The 20103-nt window shown below is 43.7% G+C and overlaps 1 protein-coding gene across 3 annotated transcripts in view; it reads left to right on the forward strand.

Annotated features, from left to right (window-relative positions):
* Window positions 1-17490, forward strand: part of LOC133149911 (receptor tyrosine-protein kinase erbB-4-like) — a 133514-nt gene extending 116024 nt beyond the window's left edge. For 2 of the 3 annotated variants that reach the window (XM_061272145.1, XM_061272146.1), the window contains exons 21-27: window positions 6853-7014; window positions 8204-8279; window positions 8934-9080; window positions 10146-10243; window positions 10335-10505; window positions 12002-12287; window positions 13028-17490. In XM_061272145.1, the coding sequence (XP_061128129.1) occupies window positions 6853-7014; window positions 8204-8279; window positions 8934-9080; window positions 10146-10243; window positions 10335-10505; window positions 12002-12287; window positions 13028-13803 (1716 nt within the window). In that variant the 3' untranslated portion in view covers window positions 13804-17490. The remainder of the gene's footprint in view (window positions 1-6852; window positions 7015-8203; window positions 8280-8933; window positions 9081-10145; window positions 10244-10334; window positions 10506-12001; window positions 12288-13027) is intronic. The other variant, XM_061272147.1, reaches the window with a different exon arrangement.
* Window positions 17491-20103: the final 2613 nt, after the last annotated feature.

Consider the following 20103-nt stretch of genomic DNA (forward strand, 5'->3'; position numbering starts at 1 on the left):
GACGGGCTTGGCTAGCCAAAATGTTGCGCGTCTTGAACCCCCCCCCCACCCCATCTCGTCAAGCAGAGCTGTCATGTGCCGGGTGGCGTTTTGTTGATTGACAGGGCTAATGATGGCGCCAAATATTGACCTTCTCCGAGGCGAGCCCGATGAAGCCCAGTACTGCATTGTGGTCAAATATTAATGAGAGGCTGCATGGGCGATGGTGTGACAATTTAGATTTACTTTCAGCCATGTCAAAACGAGGAAACAACACACACAACGACATCGTTTAGCAAAATCAGCAGTCACCTTCTCCGACAGGGTCAGCGCTAATCTTGATCTGCGTGTGTGTGCTCAAATTTTAGAAGCTCGATATCGGCGGATGTTTTCCGGGCTAGATTTTGGACATTTTTGAAGTCCATTTGAACTTTTCGACATTACCATACATCCCTCTTCAACATTCGTATAAACATTCAGCTTGTTAGAGGCCCGCAGGTAGACATTGATTCTAAATGTTTTTTTTTTTACTCAGCATATACATGCAAATGATCATAAATATTTAAGCGTGCGGGTGTTAGTCGACGATAGCGACCTCGTTATATTTTGGCAAGTGTAAATAATGCATGCTGTCGTCAAAGCTATTGACTCTGAGTGATGAAGATGTTCGTTTGGGTGCCGAAAGGTAATTATGATTAGTTAAGTGGGGAGCAACATCCGTTAATGTTGTTGAGCTATGAGGAATGGCGCAATGGGTCTGAGATGTAAGACGGGGGGAAAGAAAAAAAACAAAAAAACATTCTCGCTCTTGTAACGCTAATTCTTCCCAGCCAAAAAATAACGGGGCGTCGCGCTGAATAAAACCTTGTGAACTACCGTTTTTTTCCATGTATAATGCGCCAAAATTAACTCATTTATTGTCCTAAAATCTGGGGTGCGTATTATACATGGGTACAGGCTTTTTTCCAGCATCAACATGCCATTTTTAGGGTGCGTATTATACATGGGGGCGCATTATACATGGAAAAAAACGGTAAATGAAATGTTATTTTAATGGAGTCCGCCGACAATTTACAGCGGTGCAAGCAACTTCTTTGTCGATTGGCCGAAACAAACGATTCTTTATTTTTTTTTAACTTCCTTGTTTTTTTTTTCTTTCTCTACTACTTGTTATTTATAGAGTAAGAATTTAAAGCCGCCAAGGGGCCGGAGAGTATCGATGTCCGGCGATTAATTTCTCCCGGACTTCATCATAATGCACTCCCATGATTCTTTGTGAGTTTGTCAGGAAGTCCTGCTTAGTAAACGGTGCGAGACACGCACGTTGTACGTGGAAAGCGTTCCCCGGGAGAACGTGTCCCTGCTGAGGCAACAAAATGAGGGAAGTGGGCTCAGGGAGAGGTGATGGGGAGAACGGGCAGAGGAGGGATAAGCCCCCTGGGTCTTTCTAATTATCTGTAAGGATCAGCAAGTGCTCAAGGATGCGTAAGGGGAGGGATTTGACTGCCAGATCCACTGGGGAAGAATCCCTGATTGGATCGGTCACCTCTCTCCCCGCACAGCCATTACCGACGCTGCCTCCAGCTCAGGCTCATTAGACACAGGCCTGTGCGCGCATGCAGATGAATGGCCGCCGCGGAATTTTGAAACATTCTCCTGCTATTCGATTTTTTTTGTATTTAGGAAATTTTTAGTTTTGCTTCTTTCGGGTTTAAGTGGTCGCTGAACTGGAAGCTAATGAGGCCAGAACCTGCTGGAAATGCATATTGACAAGTCACAAAGGCTCAAGGAGCAATATGTCATCATCATCATCATCCTCATCGGTTTAAAGTCCGCTTTCCAGCCGCTGGGTTGGACTGGGTTCTCGATATGGCTGAGAATAATTTTGGAGCAAAACGTTTTCCAGTCGGATGCCCTATATGTGAAAGATTTGTGCCTGGCTAAAAAGACACTTTTTTTTTTCTTCCTCTGAATTATAAGTCTGATGAATATCTTTAAAAATATATATTTTTTTATTTTACATCCAGATTGATGTGTTCGGTTTCCATTCTAGCTACTGTAATTAAATATTGGCTGTACAGTCATCATTTACTTTTGTTACATTCCCTCCTCACTGTCAGGCATGGAGCGTTCGAATCATCATCATGTCGCTTTCCCCGCGGATGAAATCGACAAAACGGCAAACTTCTCCCTCATCTTGTCTGCCGGTGAAAATTAGCCGAGGTAATTAAGAATTAGAACCGCTCAGTGTCACAGTAAGCGGCGGACAAATTACAGGCATTACTGACAAGTTTGTGATGAGCTGCTTTCATCGAACAGCGTCTTCTCCTCTCCCTTGGGGATGGAGAGGCGGCTGAGCTGACGGTGAAAGCCGTCATTTCCGTCCTCACCACCGGTGGCGGACCGCAGCCTCACGGGATCCGACGGGAGCTCTGTTAATTATTGCTCGGATACGATGCCTCTGATCGACCGGCGACGGTGATTACTAATAAGGAGGATGATCATATATATATATATATATATGTTTTATTCTTATTTTTATTTAAATCACAATTCAACGTTCTAAAAAGGTCAATGAAATGGTATATGGTACATTTTTATGAAACCTGAGTTTCTAGACAGACAGACAGACAGACAGACAGACAGACAGACAGACAGACAGACAGACAGACAGACAGACAGACAGACAGACAGACAGACAGACAGACAGACAGACAGACAGACAGACAGACAGACAGACAGACAGACAGACAGACAGACAGACAGATAGATAGATAGATAGATAGATAGATAGATAGATAGATAGATAGATAGATAGATAGATAGATAGATAGATAGATAGATAGATAGATAGATAGATAGATAGATAGATAGATAGATAGATAGATAGATAGATAGATAGATAGGTAGATAGATAGGTAGATAGGTAGATAGATAGGTAGATAGGTAGATAGGTAGATGGGTAGATGGGGAGATGGGGAGATGGGGAGATGGGGAGATGGGGAGATGGGGAGATGGGGAGATGGGGAGATGGGGAGATGGGGAGATAGAGAGAGATAGATAGATAGAGCGATAGATAGATAGAGCGATAGATAGATAGATAGATAGATAGATAGATAGATAGATAGATAGATAGATAGATAGATAGATAGATAGATAGATAGATAGATAGATAGATAGATAGATAGATAGATAGATAGATAGATAGATAGATAGATAGATAGATAGATAGATAGATAGATAGATAGATAGATAGATAGATAGATAGATAGATAGATAGATAGATAGATAGATAGATAGATAGATAGATAGATAGATAGATAGATAGATAGATAGATAGATAGATAGATAGATAGATAGATAGATAGACATTTTCCACGAACCCCGCACAGCCCAGTACTGTTTGACTCAAATCCGTATCTTTGCCTGATAGATGCATTTTTTGCCAGCGGTTTGACTCAAGGTCGACTGAGTGCAGCGCAAATGGGCGGAACGTTCAGTGCAGCAGAAGCATAGCTCACATTCACCAAGCGTTCATTAACCATCCGGCATTTTGGAGCTCAGGGAAATAATAGCAGACAGGACAGCACATTTTCCCAACTTATTTCCCCCCTCTACTATCTTGTGAAAATTGCCCTCATGTGCTTTTCCAATCTCATATTTGTACATTTTTCATGGCGGTCTTTTTGCAATACAATTAGCATGACTCTGTTCGCTTGCTTTCCCGTTCTAGGGCTCGGGATATGATAGACGACCACCTGGACCACCTGGGCGGTCCTTTTGTGCTCGTTTCTTATCGCACTGGTCCCGGTCCTCGACGAGCAGACAGGCTCATATTGCTCGCATTGTTTGAGTTTGCAGAAGGGGGAGGGGCTTGAAAGAGAGATGGATGAGGAAACCAGAGCTTCAGAAACTAAGCACCCTGCCATTCATGGATGTTTTATGTTGGCATAGCCATGCATCAAAAAAGTGCTTGCATTATTATCCTCAGCAGCAAACTTGCTAAAGCAATAACATGTGCTCCTCCTAAAGTTCAAAAACATCTCTTCTTTTTTGAAATCACATCAAAATCCAATTCAAGCTTCTCACCTGACAACCTTGTTTCTTAGTATTTCTCCACGTTGTTTCCAGCCAAGCTTTTATCCCGTCACCCTCGACCTCTACGCCAATAACCTGACTCAACTTTCCAATTTCTTGCTCCTCACTGGAGACAAGGTGCCGCTGGGTTGCCCGCTACCATAACCTTGCGTGGTACAGGTTTTAGAAAAAGAAATCAACAAAGCTAATTTTCTACCTGTGCACCGGTCACCGGCGGGTCAGTGGAGCAACCGGCGTCTTTTCTCCAGCCATTAAACAAGCTTTTAAAAAGAGCGCAGAAGTGGAATGGCAGATTTGAAATTTCACGACACACTTTATTTGATCTACATTATTACCGTTTTTTCCGGACTATAAGGCGCACCTTCAATGAATGGCCTATTTTAAAACGTTGTCCTTATATAAGGCGCACTGGACTATAAGGCGCACCATGAATGCATCACGTCAGATTTTGAATCCAAATCAAATCATTCTCCAGTTTATCTTTTTTATTTCAACTTCAGACGCAACAAATGACTTTATAATCACAAAATAATGATCCATAGTCTTTTTGATTCATGATTCATAGTCTTCAGCGGGCCACTTGTGATTGATTTCATGACCCAATCCTTCGGCCCAGTTTAAATTTAGGAATTTGGTCCATATATAAGGCGCACCGGATTATAAGGCGCACTGTCGGCTTTTGCGAAAATACAATTTTTTTGCTCGTGAAAGAAATTTTAAAAAACAAATGTGTCACGTACACAATCAGGAACGACCCATTGTGCCAGTGTCCCCGGGCTCTTTAATCGGGCTGTGCCTCCTCATCCTCTATGGGGGACGCCGCAGTTTACCGCCCGGGCAGCCGAGCGGCCGAGCGGCCGGCCGGCCGGCGTGGCTGAAAGTTAATTGGCTGCCTCCTTGAGCTGTTGTACATTGTGCTGTCAGCGAGCCGGGCTCCCCTCATTGCCCCGTCGCGTTTAGTCGAAGTGTATTAATGCACTGTGTGGCCCATTGATTCCTAATTCCTCACAATGTCCGCATCGGGGATAAATATCGCTCGACGCGGTCGTCTTCCGGCTTATTGTAATCAACATGGCTATTGATCGAGCTGTCTGAGCTCGGTTTGCGTAATTTATTTGAAATCCACTTTCAGTAATAGGGCCGCATTTTGGCGAAGAAAGAGGCTACATAATTGTGAGGCTCCCAATAGGAAAGGGCGGACGAGCAAGTCGTGAAATCTATCTTTGGTTGGAGGAGAGGTGGTCCCCGTCTGTCTTTCTGGGCGAGGCCCGGCCGGGCGGATGATGGATGAGGGTTCATCTAGCGGCGGGGCGGCCGTCGATCGATTTTTATCCTCGCATTTGTCTGGGGAGGAGTCGGCGCGAGCCATCTCAACGCAATCCGGTTTGACACGCGTCTTGTCCTCTTCAGTGACGAGTCTCGTGTGCCAATAGAGGCGTCGTTGATTGTGTGTATTGTCTGAAGAGCGCCGCGACTGTTTCCCGCCTCCCTCCCTCCCTCCTTGACGGGGTGTTTTTATTGATCCACCTGCAAAGTGGCGTCAACTTGTTGAACATCTGGGCTCAAACACTTCAATCGGCCTCGCCTGGCTGCTCTCTGATTTCTTCAGCCATGGGTGTGTGTATTTACCCGTCTGTAATGATGCGTATGTGTGTGTGTGTGTGTGTGTGTGTGTGTGTGTGTGTGTGTGTGTCCCTCCTCCGTACAGCCCATTGAGCCACAAATGAAGGCTGCAAAGAAAAGGTTGCTTCTGTCCGCCTGGCGATTTTTGTTTCTCTCATACGCAAAGCTTATGTCGGATTTATCCATTTTCTTTCCACGACACAATAGTGGCGGTTTGTATTTCTTCGTTTTAATGTTCTTGTTCCACTACGGCGCTCAAGCGATTCCTCTTCTATCTTCTACACGTTGCCGCAAACAAGGTTCAAATTACCGTAAATTCCGGACTATAAGCCGCGCCTTTTTTCCAAAATTTTGAACCCTGCGGCTTATAGTCAGGTGCGGCTTATATAAGGATTTTTTTTCGTGATTTTTGTGATGACTTGATCACTTTTATACACTGCGGTATCTTGAAGAAAAAAACAACAACAAAAATACTATTTTGAAACACTACTATGGCTGCTGCTTATTCTGGCTGTGTTGCTTGTGACTTTTATGAGCTTTAGTAGGAATGCACGCTAGGTGACCTGCGTCAAAGGGCTCTAAACCCTTCGTCACAGGCAATGTTGAGAAAGACATGTTAAAGTATGTTATTAAAACTTTAAAAAGGCTTTCTGTGAACGGTCTTTCTTTGTAAAAAAAAACGCGTGTGCACGTGCGGCTTATAGTCCGGTGCGGCTTATATAAGAAAAAAACTAAAATATCCCCCAATTTTAGCTGGTGCGGCTTATAGTCCGGTGCGGCTTATATAAGAAAAAAACTAAAATATCCCCCAATTTTAGCTGGTGCGGCTTATAGTCCGGTGCGGCTTATAGTCCGGAATTTACGGTAAAATGTCCCAGAACACGGGTGGAAAGACTTCACGTCAATGACGGTCACAAAACACATAAATGCGGCATCCGTCACAGAATAAAAAAACATCAATTGGACCAAATAATATAATGAGCGCAGAAAAACTTGACACTTTACCTGCTATGATTGATTCGATTCAATCGAAACATGCACATTGGGTTATGCTGAGGAGAAAAGGCAGTTAAGACAATGCCGAGACTTTTAGTTTAAGTGCATTGTAACATGATTATTATTTCCATGAGATCATGTTTTGGCTTCCCTCAGGGAATGATGTACCTGGAAGAAAGGAGACTGGTCCACAGGGACTTGGCTGCCCGCAACGTCCTTGTGAAGTCCCCCAATCACATCAAGATCACCGATTTCGGCCTAGCGCGGCTGCTGGATGCGGACGAGAAGGAGTACAACGCAGACGGGGGCAAGGTCAGCGTAAGTCTGTTGTGCTTACTTTTATCAACGCGCACAAAAGTGTTTGGCGAAGGAGAAAAATTTATCGTTGGTGATTGTGAAAGGACAAAAAGTATTTATCTTGAAGCTTGAGATTTATTACCGCTGCCGTTTAGTTTACACAAAAAAAAAAAACCACAGAACTTAGAAGAAGTAAAGCAGTTATTTAAGTTGGAGCAATTTGATTTTTGTTTTTATTATTGACATTCATTCAATGTTAGCAAGCAATTATTTTGCTCCAAAATCATTTGCTGATTTATTTATTTTTTGCTTACCGTATTTTCCGCACTATAAGGCGCACCGGATTATAAGGCACACACCTTCAATGAATGGCCCATTTTAAAACTCTGTCCATATATAAGGCGCACCGGACTATGAGGCACACCTTCAATGAATGGCCCATTTTAAAACTTTGTCCATGTATAAGATATATACGTACATTTGGCCCGCGGACCGGATTTTGGACACGCCTGCTGTAGTGGCTCAATATTGGTCCATATATAAGGTGCACCTGATTATAAGTCTGCTTTTGAGAAAATTGGAGGTTTTTAGGTGCGCCTTATAGTGCGGAAAATACGGTATTAAAGTTAAAGTAAATATATAATAAATATAATAAGTTAAATATTTAAATTGGGGGACAATACATGTGGGAAAGCCAATTTTCAGATTACATTGAAATATTTTCTTGAACTGAAAATTCTATTTTTAAAATTTTATCTGTTCATTTTATCGCCTGCCCCAATTTCGACTTCACTCAACTTGTTTGGCTGCTTCGTGGACAATTTCCTGTTTATAGCTTAGCCTTTAATTTTGCAGGTTTAATATATTTATCGGGACGTGCTTGTTGCTTCCTCCCTGGGCCACACTTGCCATCTGTTGCGCTCATGTGCACCAAATGACCGATAGCGTCTCATTTCGCACCTTCAAAGCGCACACGATTTTCGATAGTTTCAGGCCGAAGCTAATCGCTCACCACACTTGAGTCATATTGAACAAAACGGCGCCGCCTGAAAGCGCCGTCAATACTACAATCGCTCACAATCGGCCGCTCAATAGCTCAGGCAACCGACGCTAAACCGAACGAGACCACCTGCCTAATCATGCAACTATATGAGCCGACTGTTTTTTTTTTTTTTATATCTCACCTTTCAATTTGTATTTCCCTTTTCAGATGCCTGTTAAATGGATGGCTCTTGAGTGCATCCACTACAGGAAGTTCACTCATCAGAGCGATGTGTGGAGTTACGGTGAGTGCAAGGAAGCTAAACGCTTTCTTCATTTATATTCATCTCAATCTTTCATAACCTCGCACCCCAATAACCCGGAAATCCTGTTTATTCCCTTCTTGCTGTTCACACTTGCATGGTCATATAAGTGAGCTTTATTTTACCGTTTTTTTCCATGTATGATGCGCCCCCATGTATAATACGCACCCTAAAAATGGCATGTTGATGCTGGAAAAAAGCCTGTACCCATGTATAATACGCAAGTTTTGACTCCTACTTAAGTCGGTTAACGTATAATTATTTCAGAAAAAAGATCTTTGGGAACAAGCGGATGTTATTCTGCCGGTCAGTATCACTGCCCATGCGCTAGCAAACTCAATAGCGGAGAAATGTTTCGGATTTGCGTAGGGTACATTGTGACGGCAAACGAGCAGGTGATCGAGCAAGCGTCTGATACGAGAGCATTGTGTTCGTATGGAGCGTGTTTGAAGTAAACAGTAGAGAAGAAAGCGCATCTGTAATGGCGGCCTCCGTATGATATCCGGATGTAAAAAAAAAAAAGTGTACCCATTTATAATGCGCACCCCAGATTTTCGGACAATAAATTATTTAAATTTTGCGCATTATACATGGAAAAAAACGGTATTTTATATTTCGGGCCCTTGCATCTATCAGGAGTGACCATCTGGGAGCTAATGACGTTTGGAGGCAAACCGTACGACGGCATATCAACGAGGGAGATCCCGGACATCTTGGAGAAAGGAGAGCGCCTGCCCCAGCCGCCTATTTGCACCATAGATGTCTACATGGTTATGGTCAAATGTAAGAAGACTTCATTGGTAACTTTTGTGTATGAATCGAATGGAGGTCAAGTTGATGTGTAAGGAAAAATGATTTTTCATTTTCCATTTGGACTATTGCTTCTCATGGCCCACTTCTCCCATGGCTTCCTTCAGAACATGCTAGAAGGTGTCCATGGTGAAATTTGCAGACAGAGGTCAGGCATTTACAAAAATCCAGTCCGAGATTTGGACCCGAGTTGGCAGCTATTAACAGCTTGGCCGTTCCTCACTCAACAATGGCGCTGTGACTTTTCTCTTTGGCAGCAATTACCTGACATGAACTCTCTCTTTTTCTCTTAGTTGAAATACCAAGCAACAGAAAAAGTGATAGGATTCTCAGAACATGACATCAAAACATATTCCCAAGATGAAAATGCTAATTCAATTGAAATGTCACCCTATCTAATATTTATTCAGCAAATGTAAAATCAGCAGCAATGGCTTATGACAGTTCGGAAGAAACATCGCCCCGCAGCTTTTTAGCCTTCCAGCGATGCCAGTGGACTCCGCCGTCTACCTGTGGTGAATAAAAAGTCGTAATCTTACTTATGCACGTCTGGGCCCATTTGCTCGTAAGGTCAAAGAGATTCACTTTACTTCAAAAGGAACCGAGCCGCCTTTGTCAGGATTTCCTTCGGGGACGATCCGTTACATCTGACCTCATTCTGATTTAAAAAAAAAAAAAAATCTACCCGCAGCAACCCTGAACCTCACTTCCACAAACGTAACGAAGGTACCACCAAGAACGTCAGTAACGGCGAGTGCTTCTCGTCTAATGAGAACACGCCACCTGGCCTTTCGCTTCCCCTTCGGGGCTTCGCCAGCTGCGGCCGCGCGGATTGAAAAGTGGGCCGAACACCCGCCCCGCCAAACCGGCTTCTCTTTTACCTAATTTACCACTTTGAGTCGCCCTTGAGCGAGACCCCTCGATCGGGCAAGCTGGCGTTTCCGGCAAAGACCAGATGGGTTGCCAGCAGCCAGAATGCGTCGGAAGACAATATCAGCCGTCTCGTCTTCATCGTTAGTCCGTGTTTGTCCTTTCCAGGCTGGATGATTGACGCCGACAGTCGGCCCAAATTCAAGGAGCTTGCCGCAGAGTTCTGCAGGATGGCGCGGGACCCGCAACGATACCTGGTCATTCAAGTAGGTTGACAGACGTAAATCGAATTCAAAAAGAACAGAGGAGCATTAATTATTGTAATCCAATCTGTTTTGGAACATGGCCAACTTTCAGGGAGACGATCGGATGAAACTGCCCAGCCCCAACGATAGCAAGTTCTTCCAGAGCCTCCTGGATGAGGAGGATCTGGATGACCTGATGGATGCTGAGGAATATCTGGTGCCTCGTGGTTTTGACGTAGCTCATCCGTCATACCCGACGAGACCTTGTGTTGACTCCAACAGAGTAAGTAATAGCAAGCCTCCTTTAGCATTCATGGCTGACCTGTCAAATAAAATCAAAATTCAATTTATTTATCATTTTCACAACAAGTTCGTTTCAGTTGAACTCTCTCAATAAACATATTGAAAATGCAACTCAAATCTAAATGGTGGAATAGACAATTTCCTGTAATTTGTGTCTTCGTAAGCGCTAAGTAGTTCTTTTTTTTCCCTTCTATATTTTTTTTCTATTAATCGGCTAAGTACCGTATTTTCCGGACTATAAGGCGCACCTAAAAGCCTAAAATGTTCTCAAAAGCTAACAGTGCATCTTATAGTCCAGTGCGCCTGATATATGGACCAAATTCCTAAATTTAAACTGGCCCGAAGCATTGTGTCATGAAATCAATCATAAGTGGCCCGCTGAAGACTATGAATCATGAATCAAAAAGACTATGGATCATTATTTTGTGATTATAAAGTCATTTGTTGCGTCTGAAGTTGAAATCAAAAAAATAAAATGGAGAATGATTTGATTTGGATTAAAAATATGACATGATGCATTAATGGTGCGCCTTATAGTCTGGTGCGCCTTATATAAGGACAAAGTTTTAAAATGGGCCATTCGTTGAAGGTGCGCCTTATAGTCCGGTGCGCCTTATAGTCCGGAAAATACGGTAATTGGTTATCGGAATTGTTTACATCTAATACTCAGACGCGACCTAAAAAATATCCCCTTTGGACAACAATGTGTGTTCTGGATACGTTTGGTCAAAACATTTGCTGTTTGCTTTAAAAGTGCCGCTAACGTAGCATTAGCAAACGTTGCAATTCAAAATCTTTGCCGCTGAACAGGCAAATGATTTATTCATTATTCAGTAAACGTTCAATCACGTATGTGTGCTTTGTCACTTTGCTTATCTTGTGCGTTCTAGCCTTTAAATGAACACGTTTGGGTCAAAAGATTTGGTGTTAGCTTTCAAAGTGCTGCTAACGCTACGTTGGCGGATGCAATTCCAAATCAAAGGCGAGTCTGAAACAATGCTTGAAAGAGCCAAAGAGGAGACGGCTCGAGGAGGAGGATACGTAACCCCGGAATGTTTCTTTCCTTCTTGTGTTGTTTGTAGCGGAACTTGGTGTAATTACCGTCGTAGCACGTGAAGTTGGCTTGAGCGCAGAGGAGTGGGCCAAGGTTAACTAGCCTGCAGCGAGCTAACGCAGCTCCACAGAAAAGCCGGCGCTCTCTCTGCATGTCATGTTTTGTTTTGTGGTGGGCTTTTTGCTTCTTTTTGCAGGCTCAGGTGTGCGAATTGTTGCACTGCCTGGCTGCCCCTCTCGTGCTTCCCTAAGGTGGATGACTACACCCACGGAATTTTTTTCACGGAATTCTTTCATCTGCCAGCTGCGCCGATTAAAAGTCTCGCATAGTTCTTTTGGTTGCTTTAAACCTGGGCTGAGTAGTCATTATGAAATCAATGAAGTCAATATTTATGTCGTGAATCTATTTTCTGTCTTCATCAGAACAAGTTCGGCTATAGGGAAGGAGTGCCAAAACTCTCCGACGGACCCCAGACGGTGGCCCAGGCACCCGGTGTCAAACAAGAAGCCACTGGAAGCCAAGGGTCGGCCATGGAGGACCAGCGTTGTAACGGGAATTTGCATAAGAAGAATCTGAAGCAAGCTGGAGCTGAAGACAGCGGCGGGCAGAGGTACAGCGCTGATCCCACCATCTTCCTCGGGGATAGGGTTCCCAGGGACGAAGATGAGGACGGATACATGACCCCCATGAAAGACAAGAACTCTTCAGGTAGGATGTCACTTCGGAGTCAAATCGGATTTCCCGAACAAAGGACGAACCAGCTAAAACCGACGTCAACTCGGCTCTCCGCTAGAAGAATCAAAGGATCGCTGCTCACCTGCTGAGGGCTTTTAAAAAATATTTTGAGGAATATTTCAAACGAATCTTACGACGTCCCATGGTTTGCGGAAATAGTCCCACTTTGATTTCATTCTTTTATGTCTGAACGTCCATTAACACCGTTTGACGGCGGCGCTCGTCAGCCTCTGATGGTAATTCCACCCGGCGACCTTATTCTCATGCTGACGCCTTTGATTTTTGAGCTTCTCAAAATATAACAAGGCCCCGAGCATAATGCATCTGATGCGATGTCAAGGAGCGCAAGAGTGGGCAAAATCAATAGGTTTCACACCCCGCCATAATCGCGCTTGCAAGCAGCCAAGAGAGTTCGTTTGTTGGCATTTCAGCCCCCGGCAGATGGAGATTCCAGTGCCAAAGAACTTCTGGCAAGATGCCTGTCTGCTCCTGAGTGGCTCCCATTATCACCATTATCATGTCCCCTTTCCATCTTCTTTGCTCATTAGCAAGTGACCTAACTCTCGATCTTCTCTATCTCACCTCTCGCTATCTAGTGCTCATTCCTTCCAATTTCCCCTCCGTTTTAATATCTTTCATCTTCTACTTTCACAAACTCCTCCTTGATTTCTTTCCTCCCTCCCTCCCTTCTTCTTCCCTGATGTGTGCTACAGAATACCTGAATCCCATCGAGGAAAACCCCTTTGTGTCGCGGCATAAAAACGGGGAGATCCACGCCTTGGACAACCCGGGCTACCACACCACACCAAGCAGTCAGCCCAAAGGAGAGGACGAGTACATCAACGAGCCCCTCTACTTCAATACCTTTCAAAGCGCGGCCGAGACCCTGCGAAGAAACGGCCTGCCTCTTCCCTCCCAGACTCCCTCTTCCACCTCAGGGTCCCACCTCCCCCTTAGCATCCAGACCAGCCTGCCCCACTACCCTCTCCCCGCAGCTCAGCCATCTCCATCTGCTATGTCCTGCCACCACGGTACACTGACCCACATCCTCCACGCCCACCACGCCGTCAAACCCGCTAGCCTTCCCGTTTCCACCGGGCAGAGCCAAACAGGAACTACTGCCCTGGCTTCGGTGTGCCAGTCAGGTGTCCCGGCCCCCGACGGCCACGGCGGTCTGCCAGCCTACCAGGGCCACGCCGCCTCGCAGCCTGCCAGCCTGCTGAAGCTCGGCGGACAGACGGCAGGTAAAGCCGCTGGGAAGAAGCTGAAGGTAACCTTTGACAATCCGGAATACTGGCAGCACAGCCTGCCGCCCAAACCGTCCGACGGCGCCAAGAGCGCCGCCGCTAACGCGAAGCTGTACTACAAGCAGAACGGACACATACGACCAGCAGTAGCCGAAAACCCCGAATACCTGTCTGAGTTTTCCCTGAAATCGGGCCCGGTTCTGCCGCCGCCTCCCTACCGCCAAAGGAACACCGTGGTTTGAAAACTCCCCAAACGCTAATGGCACAAACTCCGCCTCCTCCCCAATCCATTCAAGACTGTAGCAACAAGCGGTCCTCACCGAGCAGACCCAGATAAGGACGGGGAGATACGGACTGCCATCTTTGACACGTTTGTGGAGGAAGTGCCGCACGGCGGCGGGAGTTCTGGTCAACTGCTGTCTCAACCCACTGCCAGCAATTCTGCTGTGATCGTTCCAAAAGCGGAACTACGCTTTGTTTGATTTTGTTCCCCCCCCAATGCATAGCGATATTTATTCACGCAAACGTGTTTCACACTCACTAAGCTACGAAAGACTCGGAACAAGCGTTTACTTTGCTAGAAGTACGAGAGAGGACAAACAGGAAGGGAATCAGTCTGAAAGCTGATTGGTCATATTTGTAGGTGTCCAATCGAACGAGACCTGCAAAGAAGTCCGATTATCTTAAATCTGTGCCGGCCAAAGCTGTGTCGTGGAAATTCAAGGACCATGTGAATTTAGACAAAAGGTGTACATAACAAAAGAAAGTAGTGGATTATATTTTAGAATCTGTAAAGACAAGACAGTCGACAACGCTGGAATACTGCAGTATATTTTTACACAGAAACATTCTAGGATGCCATTATTTGTGAGAATATATTTCCATAAATCGTTAGCCCCTTTTTTTGGCCATGAAATAATATTTGGTACCTTAACTCATTCACTGCCATTGACGCCTATAGACGTCAAAGCTCGATTTCAACTGAGCTAGCGGTGAATGAGTTCATTTGGTATTCAAAAGGGGCGTGGCCTTGCTTAAAGGTAATTGAACAGCTTTTGTTTTTTTTTAGCCAGACTGAAATATTTGAAAATAAATACAGATATACGTCAATGTTGACAAATATAACACGGGTCACAAAAAGTTCACAAATTCTCCGAGGTTCGGAAAGTATTTCAAGTTCGGAGGGTCGAGGTGTCATCGTCAAAATGACAAAACACACGTTTGTCACTTTGATGGTTTGAATTTTGGAATTTCCAAAACGTTCTTGTCTACCAAAACATTTCATTTTTTATCCATTTACGGTTAAAAAAGAAAATCATTCTGTCGACGCCATTAATGATTCTTTCTTCTGCCAAGTCGTCAAGCTTGCCAAGTTCCTTTCCCTTTTCGAGGATCCCCCTTTGTCACCGAATCAGCTCATCAACTGGAGCTCCCGACTGTGTCTTCTGTTTTTCCTAAGGTTGTTTATTTAGTGTGTGTTTTGAAAGTACATACTCAAATCCAAAACCTCCCTATGAAACTCTTTAATCAAAGGATGCTTCTTCCAGAAATATCCAACTTGTTTATCTGCTCGTTCACCACTTCAGAGCGTTAGCAAGGATCAGTGGCACTGCGTCATCGGCCAAGAGTTCATGAAGGAAACTGATCGGTTTCAAGAATCTTCGTGTGTTTGTTCGCAACAGTAGTCGTAATCTTTCTCTGATGGCACCATGATTATTTAATGAAGGAGTATTTTGTAATCCCGTTTGGAGCTGCAACTCAACTGAACCGGAGACTCTATTTAATGTCGAGTGTGAAATATTTATAGCACGTTTGAGCTTGTTTATGATACGGAAGGCACTGCCAAATGTGGGTTTCAAGGAAAACGGGAAAAAAAAAGGGACGACGGTGATTTGAAGCAGGCATGTTTGTGCTCCAAGTGATTGCGCAATCTCGGTGCAGACGTCGCTGGTCTCACGTACATCCTCCCTCCCGGCAGTCTGGAAAACTTTTTTTCAAATTAGCGTAACTCCTCGTGGAAGCAATAATTTCCTCTTGGCTGAGCCACATTGTGCTGCCGTCCTTCTCTGTTTTGTTTACGTCCCCTTTTGGCGTTTCCTATATGTTATGTGACGGGTGTCAAACTCAGGGCCCGGGGGCCAGATACGGCCCGCCACATCATTTGATGTGGACCGCAAAGACAAATTGTGCATCAAATTACTAGAATTGTCTTCACTTTTAATATCTTCTTTTTTTTTTTTTTTTATTTGACCATTTTTTACTCGTCTGATTTGAAAACGAGTTATTTGTCAGTTTGTTTTGTAGCTTTTACTGTGTATAATATGAGGTGCTCATACATTTACCGTTTTTTCCCATGTATAATGCACCCCCATGTATAATACGCACCCTAAAAATGGCATGTTGATGCTGGAAAAAAGCCTGTACCATGTATAATACGCACCCAAATTAAGTCCGTTAACGTAAAATGATTTCAGAAAAAAGATCATCTTTGGGAACAAGCGGATGTTATTCTGCCGGTCAGTATCACTGCGCATGCGCTAGCAAACCCAATAGCGAAGAAATGTTTCGGATTTGTGTAGGGTACATTGTGACAGCAAACGAGCAGGTGATCGAGCAAGCCTTGTCTGATACGAGAGCATTGTGTTCGTATGGAGCGTGGTTGAAGTGAACAGCAGAGAAGAAAGCGCATCTGTAATGGCGGCCTCCGTATCATATCCGGATAAAAAAATAAAAATTAAAAAAAATAAAAATTAAAAAAAATAATTTTACCCATGTATAATGCGCACCCCAGATTTTAGGACAATAAATTAGTTACATTTTGCACATTATACATGGAAAAAAACGGTATTTGGGTTGACAGTTATAACGGCCCTCCGAAAGAAACTATGACTACAATGCGGCCCGCCAAAAAATGAGTTTGACACCCTTGTGTAGTGTGATCTCCTTCCATGTTTCCTTTCACGCCGTGTGATGGTCATCCATGTTTGTGAGCATCTTGTCTTGTTGTATGTGGCATGTCTCCTTCGCGTCATGTGACCGCCTTTCATGGAAGCAAATGCGAGCCTCTTCCCAACGTCCTTTACATCACATTTTTGCGAACAGTATTGCTTCTCTCCTTCTTTAGATGCCAAGGTGTTCCGCCATGTGCCAACATCAAGTATCTTTGATGACGTTATTGAGCCATGACGTGGTTTTTTTTTTATGACGTTATTGACCCATGACTTGTTTTTTGTTGAAATCACAAGCACAAAGTAAAAATCCCAATTTCGTACACTGTACTGTATCATTTTATTCCTCTGTTGTTTGGGGTGTTTTGAATTTCCCGAAGATATTCTTTCCCGATTGCTAAGTATTTAAATTCTTGTTGTTGTTTGAACAGTAATTGCACAAATCACTGCTGTCAAGTTAATTTCCCGGGTTAAAAAATAGAACTGTACAGAATCCAACGCACTTCAAATGTGAATAATATTTTTATAAAAGCACTGAAATAATAATGGACAATGGGGAAATTGTAAATAGACAGGTGTTGCTTTGGAGTTTCCTCCTTCTGCGTTTTTCCAAAAAAGCCGAACATTTGCTTTGTGTGATTTTACTTTTTGACAAATGGGGGGGGTTATATTTAACGTGCTTGTTAACCCTTTCCTGCGAGCGGAATTTCTCCCGCAAGTGGCCCTCTCAATCGTTTCTGAGCCAAGTCGCACATGGTCGTCCTCTTTTTGGCCGGCGCGGCCCGTGTTTTCGTCTTCTGCATGCTTCGAGTGGGGGCCCGCCTTGGCCCGGTAACTTTGCTTTGTCCCTTTATCCGCTCTGTGTTCTTTGCAGATCATACCCAAAGCTTTGTATCATAAATGTACCGTTCCTCATGTTTGCTACATGAATCTGTCAAAAGTCTATTTTTAATTTAATATAAATAAAGATGGATTCCGTAAGCAGCCGTTTCCTGGCTTTTTTGCGTGCCACTGCAACTAGAGCAGAAAAAGTATGCAATTACGCCAAGCGCTTTAATAATCAAATTGAACAGATGGTGTCTTTAATTAAGAGCATGGAAAATGACGTGGTATGTATCTTGACCCGACTTGCAGGGATGCAGAAGTTTTCGCCCCGGGGCGGGATGTTAGCTCAAAAGGATTCGCAGATGAAGACCGAGGGCTTCAAACGGTCTGCGGCTTTCTTGCATCTCCAAAAAGGCGAACGCTCGGATACAACACGTTGCACACGTTTTTTTTTTTTTCTTCCCTTCCCACCCTCTCGCGCTGAATCCACTGTTTACCCCGAGTGCCGCTTATGTAAACGGGCAGCGGGCAACATTGTTTTTGCAATGCGCTACTCCATTGCATTGCGCTCTCGGGCTTTCATTCCACTCATAAATTATCCAGTACTGTCCAATGGCTGAATATCAGCCTTCTGAAGTCACTGCTATTAATACTAATAAGGCAGGCGAGTTTTTTAAGTAAACACTGTTTATGAACAGAAATCTTTCTCCTCTTCTCCATCGGTTTCCCTCGCGAGCGGGATTCAATTAGCAGGCGCATTGAATTTCTCTATCCTCGTTTAAAGAGAAGCTCCTCACAATTTTGCTACTTATTCCAAATCCATATTAGGCTTGCCAGTTTTAATCACCATCACAAAGTTTCCCATTTGCCGTAGGATAGAGCTTTTACTTCATGATTGCTTTTCTGCCGTCACGGGAAAATGCCCAAGTCTTCCCGAGAGGACGCCAAAAGTGAGATCTGACCTCTGTGCCGTTGTTGGGATCGATGACATCGCTTTACTCGACGGAAAGGTACGCGAGAACAACAGCGCAAGTGTGTGCATATTTAGTACTGGATGCTAAGCTAGCAAACAATATTAGCCTGGTGCCTTTACCTTACCTTTAAGAGTTTTACAGTGAATGCTAAAAAAGCTCAAATCACGACCACTTCTAAACAAGCCATGGTCAGGTTCTCCACTCTCCGCCATCTTGTCCACGTCATGGTCCTGGATGCTAAGCTAGCAAACAATATTAGCCTGGTGCCTTTACCTCCTGGTTTTTACTTTACAGATTTTTACAGTGGATGCTAAAAAAGCTCAAATCAATACCACTTCTAAACAAGCCATGGTCAGGTTCTCCACTTGCCATCGTCATGGTCCGTCATATGTACTGGATGCTAAGTTAGCAAACAATATTAGCCTGGTGCCTTTACCTCCTGGTTTTTACTTTACAGATTTTTACAGTGGATGCTAAAAAAGCTAAAATCAATACCACTTCTAAACAAGCCATGGTCAGGTTCTCCACTCTCCGCCATCTTGTCCACGTCATGGTCCTGGATGCTAAGCTAGCAAACAATATTAGCCTGGTGCCTTTACCTCCTGGTTTTTACTTTTAAGATTTTTACAGTGAATGCTAAAAAAGCTCAAATCAGTACCACTTCTAAACAAGCCAGGGTCAGGATCTCCACGTCATGGTCCATCATCTGACCCGTGTCTTGGCACACTGAGACAGCACAATTATTATTTATTCCATTTTCTCTATGAAGTCAATTGAAAAAATGTCGCCAACATCATTGTCATGCTCAAAAGCACCACCGCACCAGTGCCAAATATGGCTAAGCTAGCTCGCGCTAACCCGCCATCATCCTTACCCTGTCCTGTATTATGAAAACTAAGTGCAGTGTGAAAATGGATTGAGTCTTTGGCAGAGGAGAAATGATGTGTGCTATGACCTTTGTATTTGTGAAATTTAGGGTAAATCTTTCCTTTCAGAAAGTTCATCAAGCGCTTTCGGCCCTGCTGCTCAGAATCACTTGCTTCATATTGACATGATAAGGAACAGCATCCACTAAATCCTTAACGATGCCCGGAGATAAGCAGATGGTTTGAAGAAATGAGGTAATTTGCCAACGATGTTGATGATGTCGGTCAGGTTGACAGACAGGATTGGAGAGGTTGCAAATGATTTCTAATTAACTACCAAAATACGGCACGATGTCGTTTTTGCAATATTCCATTAAAGTTCAGACACCCAAACTGCTACAGTATCTATAGATTGACGAAAATGACGATATATCCGGAAAACAGTTGGGTCAAAAAGGGACCAATCCAATTTTTTAGGTTTTTTTTTGTTAATCCCAAAATCTAGGTCAAATGAAGAGATTGGGTCAGAAGGCAAAAAAACATTTATAGTGTTCTCTAAAAATGTATTTAATGAGCTAAAGTTTAAATGTGGTAATAAGATATGACTTGAAACAACCTGGCAAAGAAAATGAATTAAAACATGTGCATTATAACAGCAGAAGAGAATAAAAACTAGTCCATGCATTTATATTTTAATTAAATCTCGGCCTTTAAACTAATCAATGCTCCCATAAGCAAATAAACTGTGTAAACATGTTCGGCTTTTTATTCGTGTATCAAATCTCGGATTGTTCAAGTACGAGTAAACATCTCATCCTCTTTTCGGGCTAACAAGGACGTGGCCGTGTGTTCCATACAATAAGAAACAAATGACAAAATTGCTTTTATAAAGAGCAAAAACGAAAAGGAAAAAGATCGCAATCCGTGAC

This window comes from Syngnathus typhle, linkage group LG2, assembly GCF_033458585.1.
Source record: "Syngnathus typhle isolate RoL2023-S1 ecotype Sweden linkage group LG2, RoL_Styp_1.0, whole genome shotgun sequence".
Classification (NCBI taxonomy): domain Eukaryota; kingdom Metazoa; phylum Chordata; class Actinopteri; order Syngnathiformes; family Syngnathidae; genus Syngnathus; species Syngnathus typhle.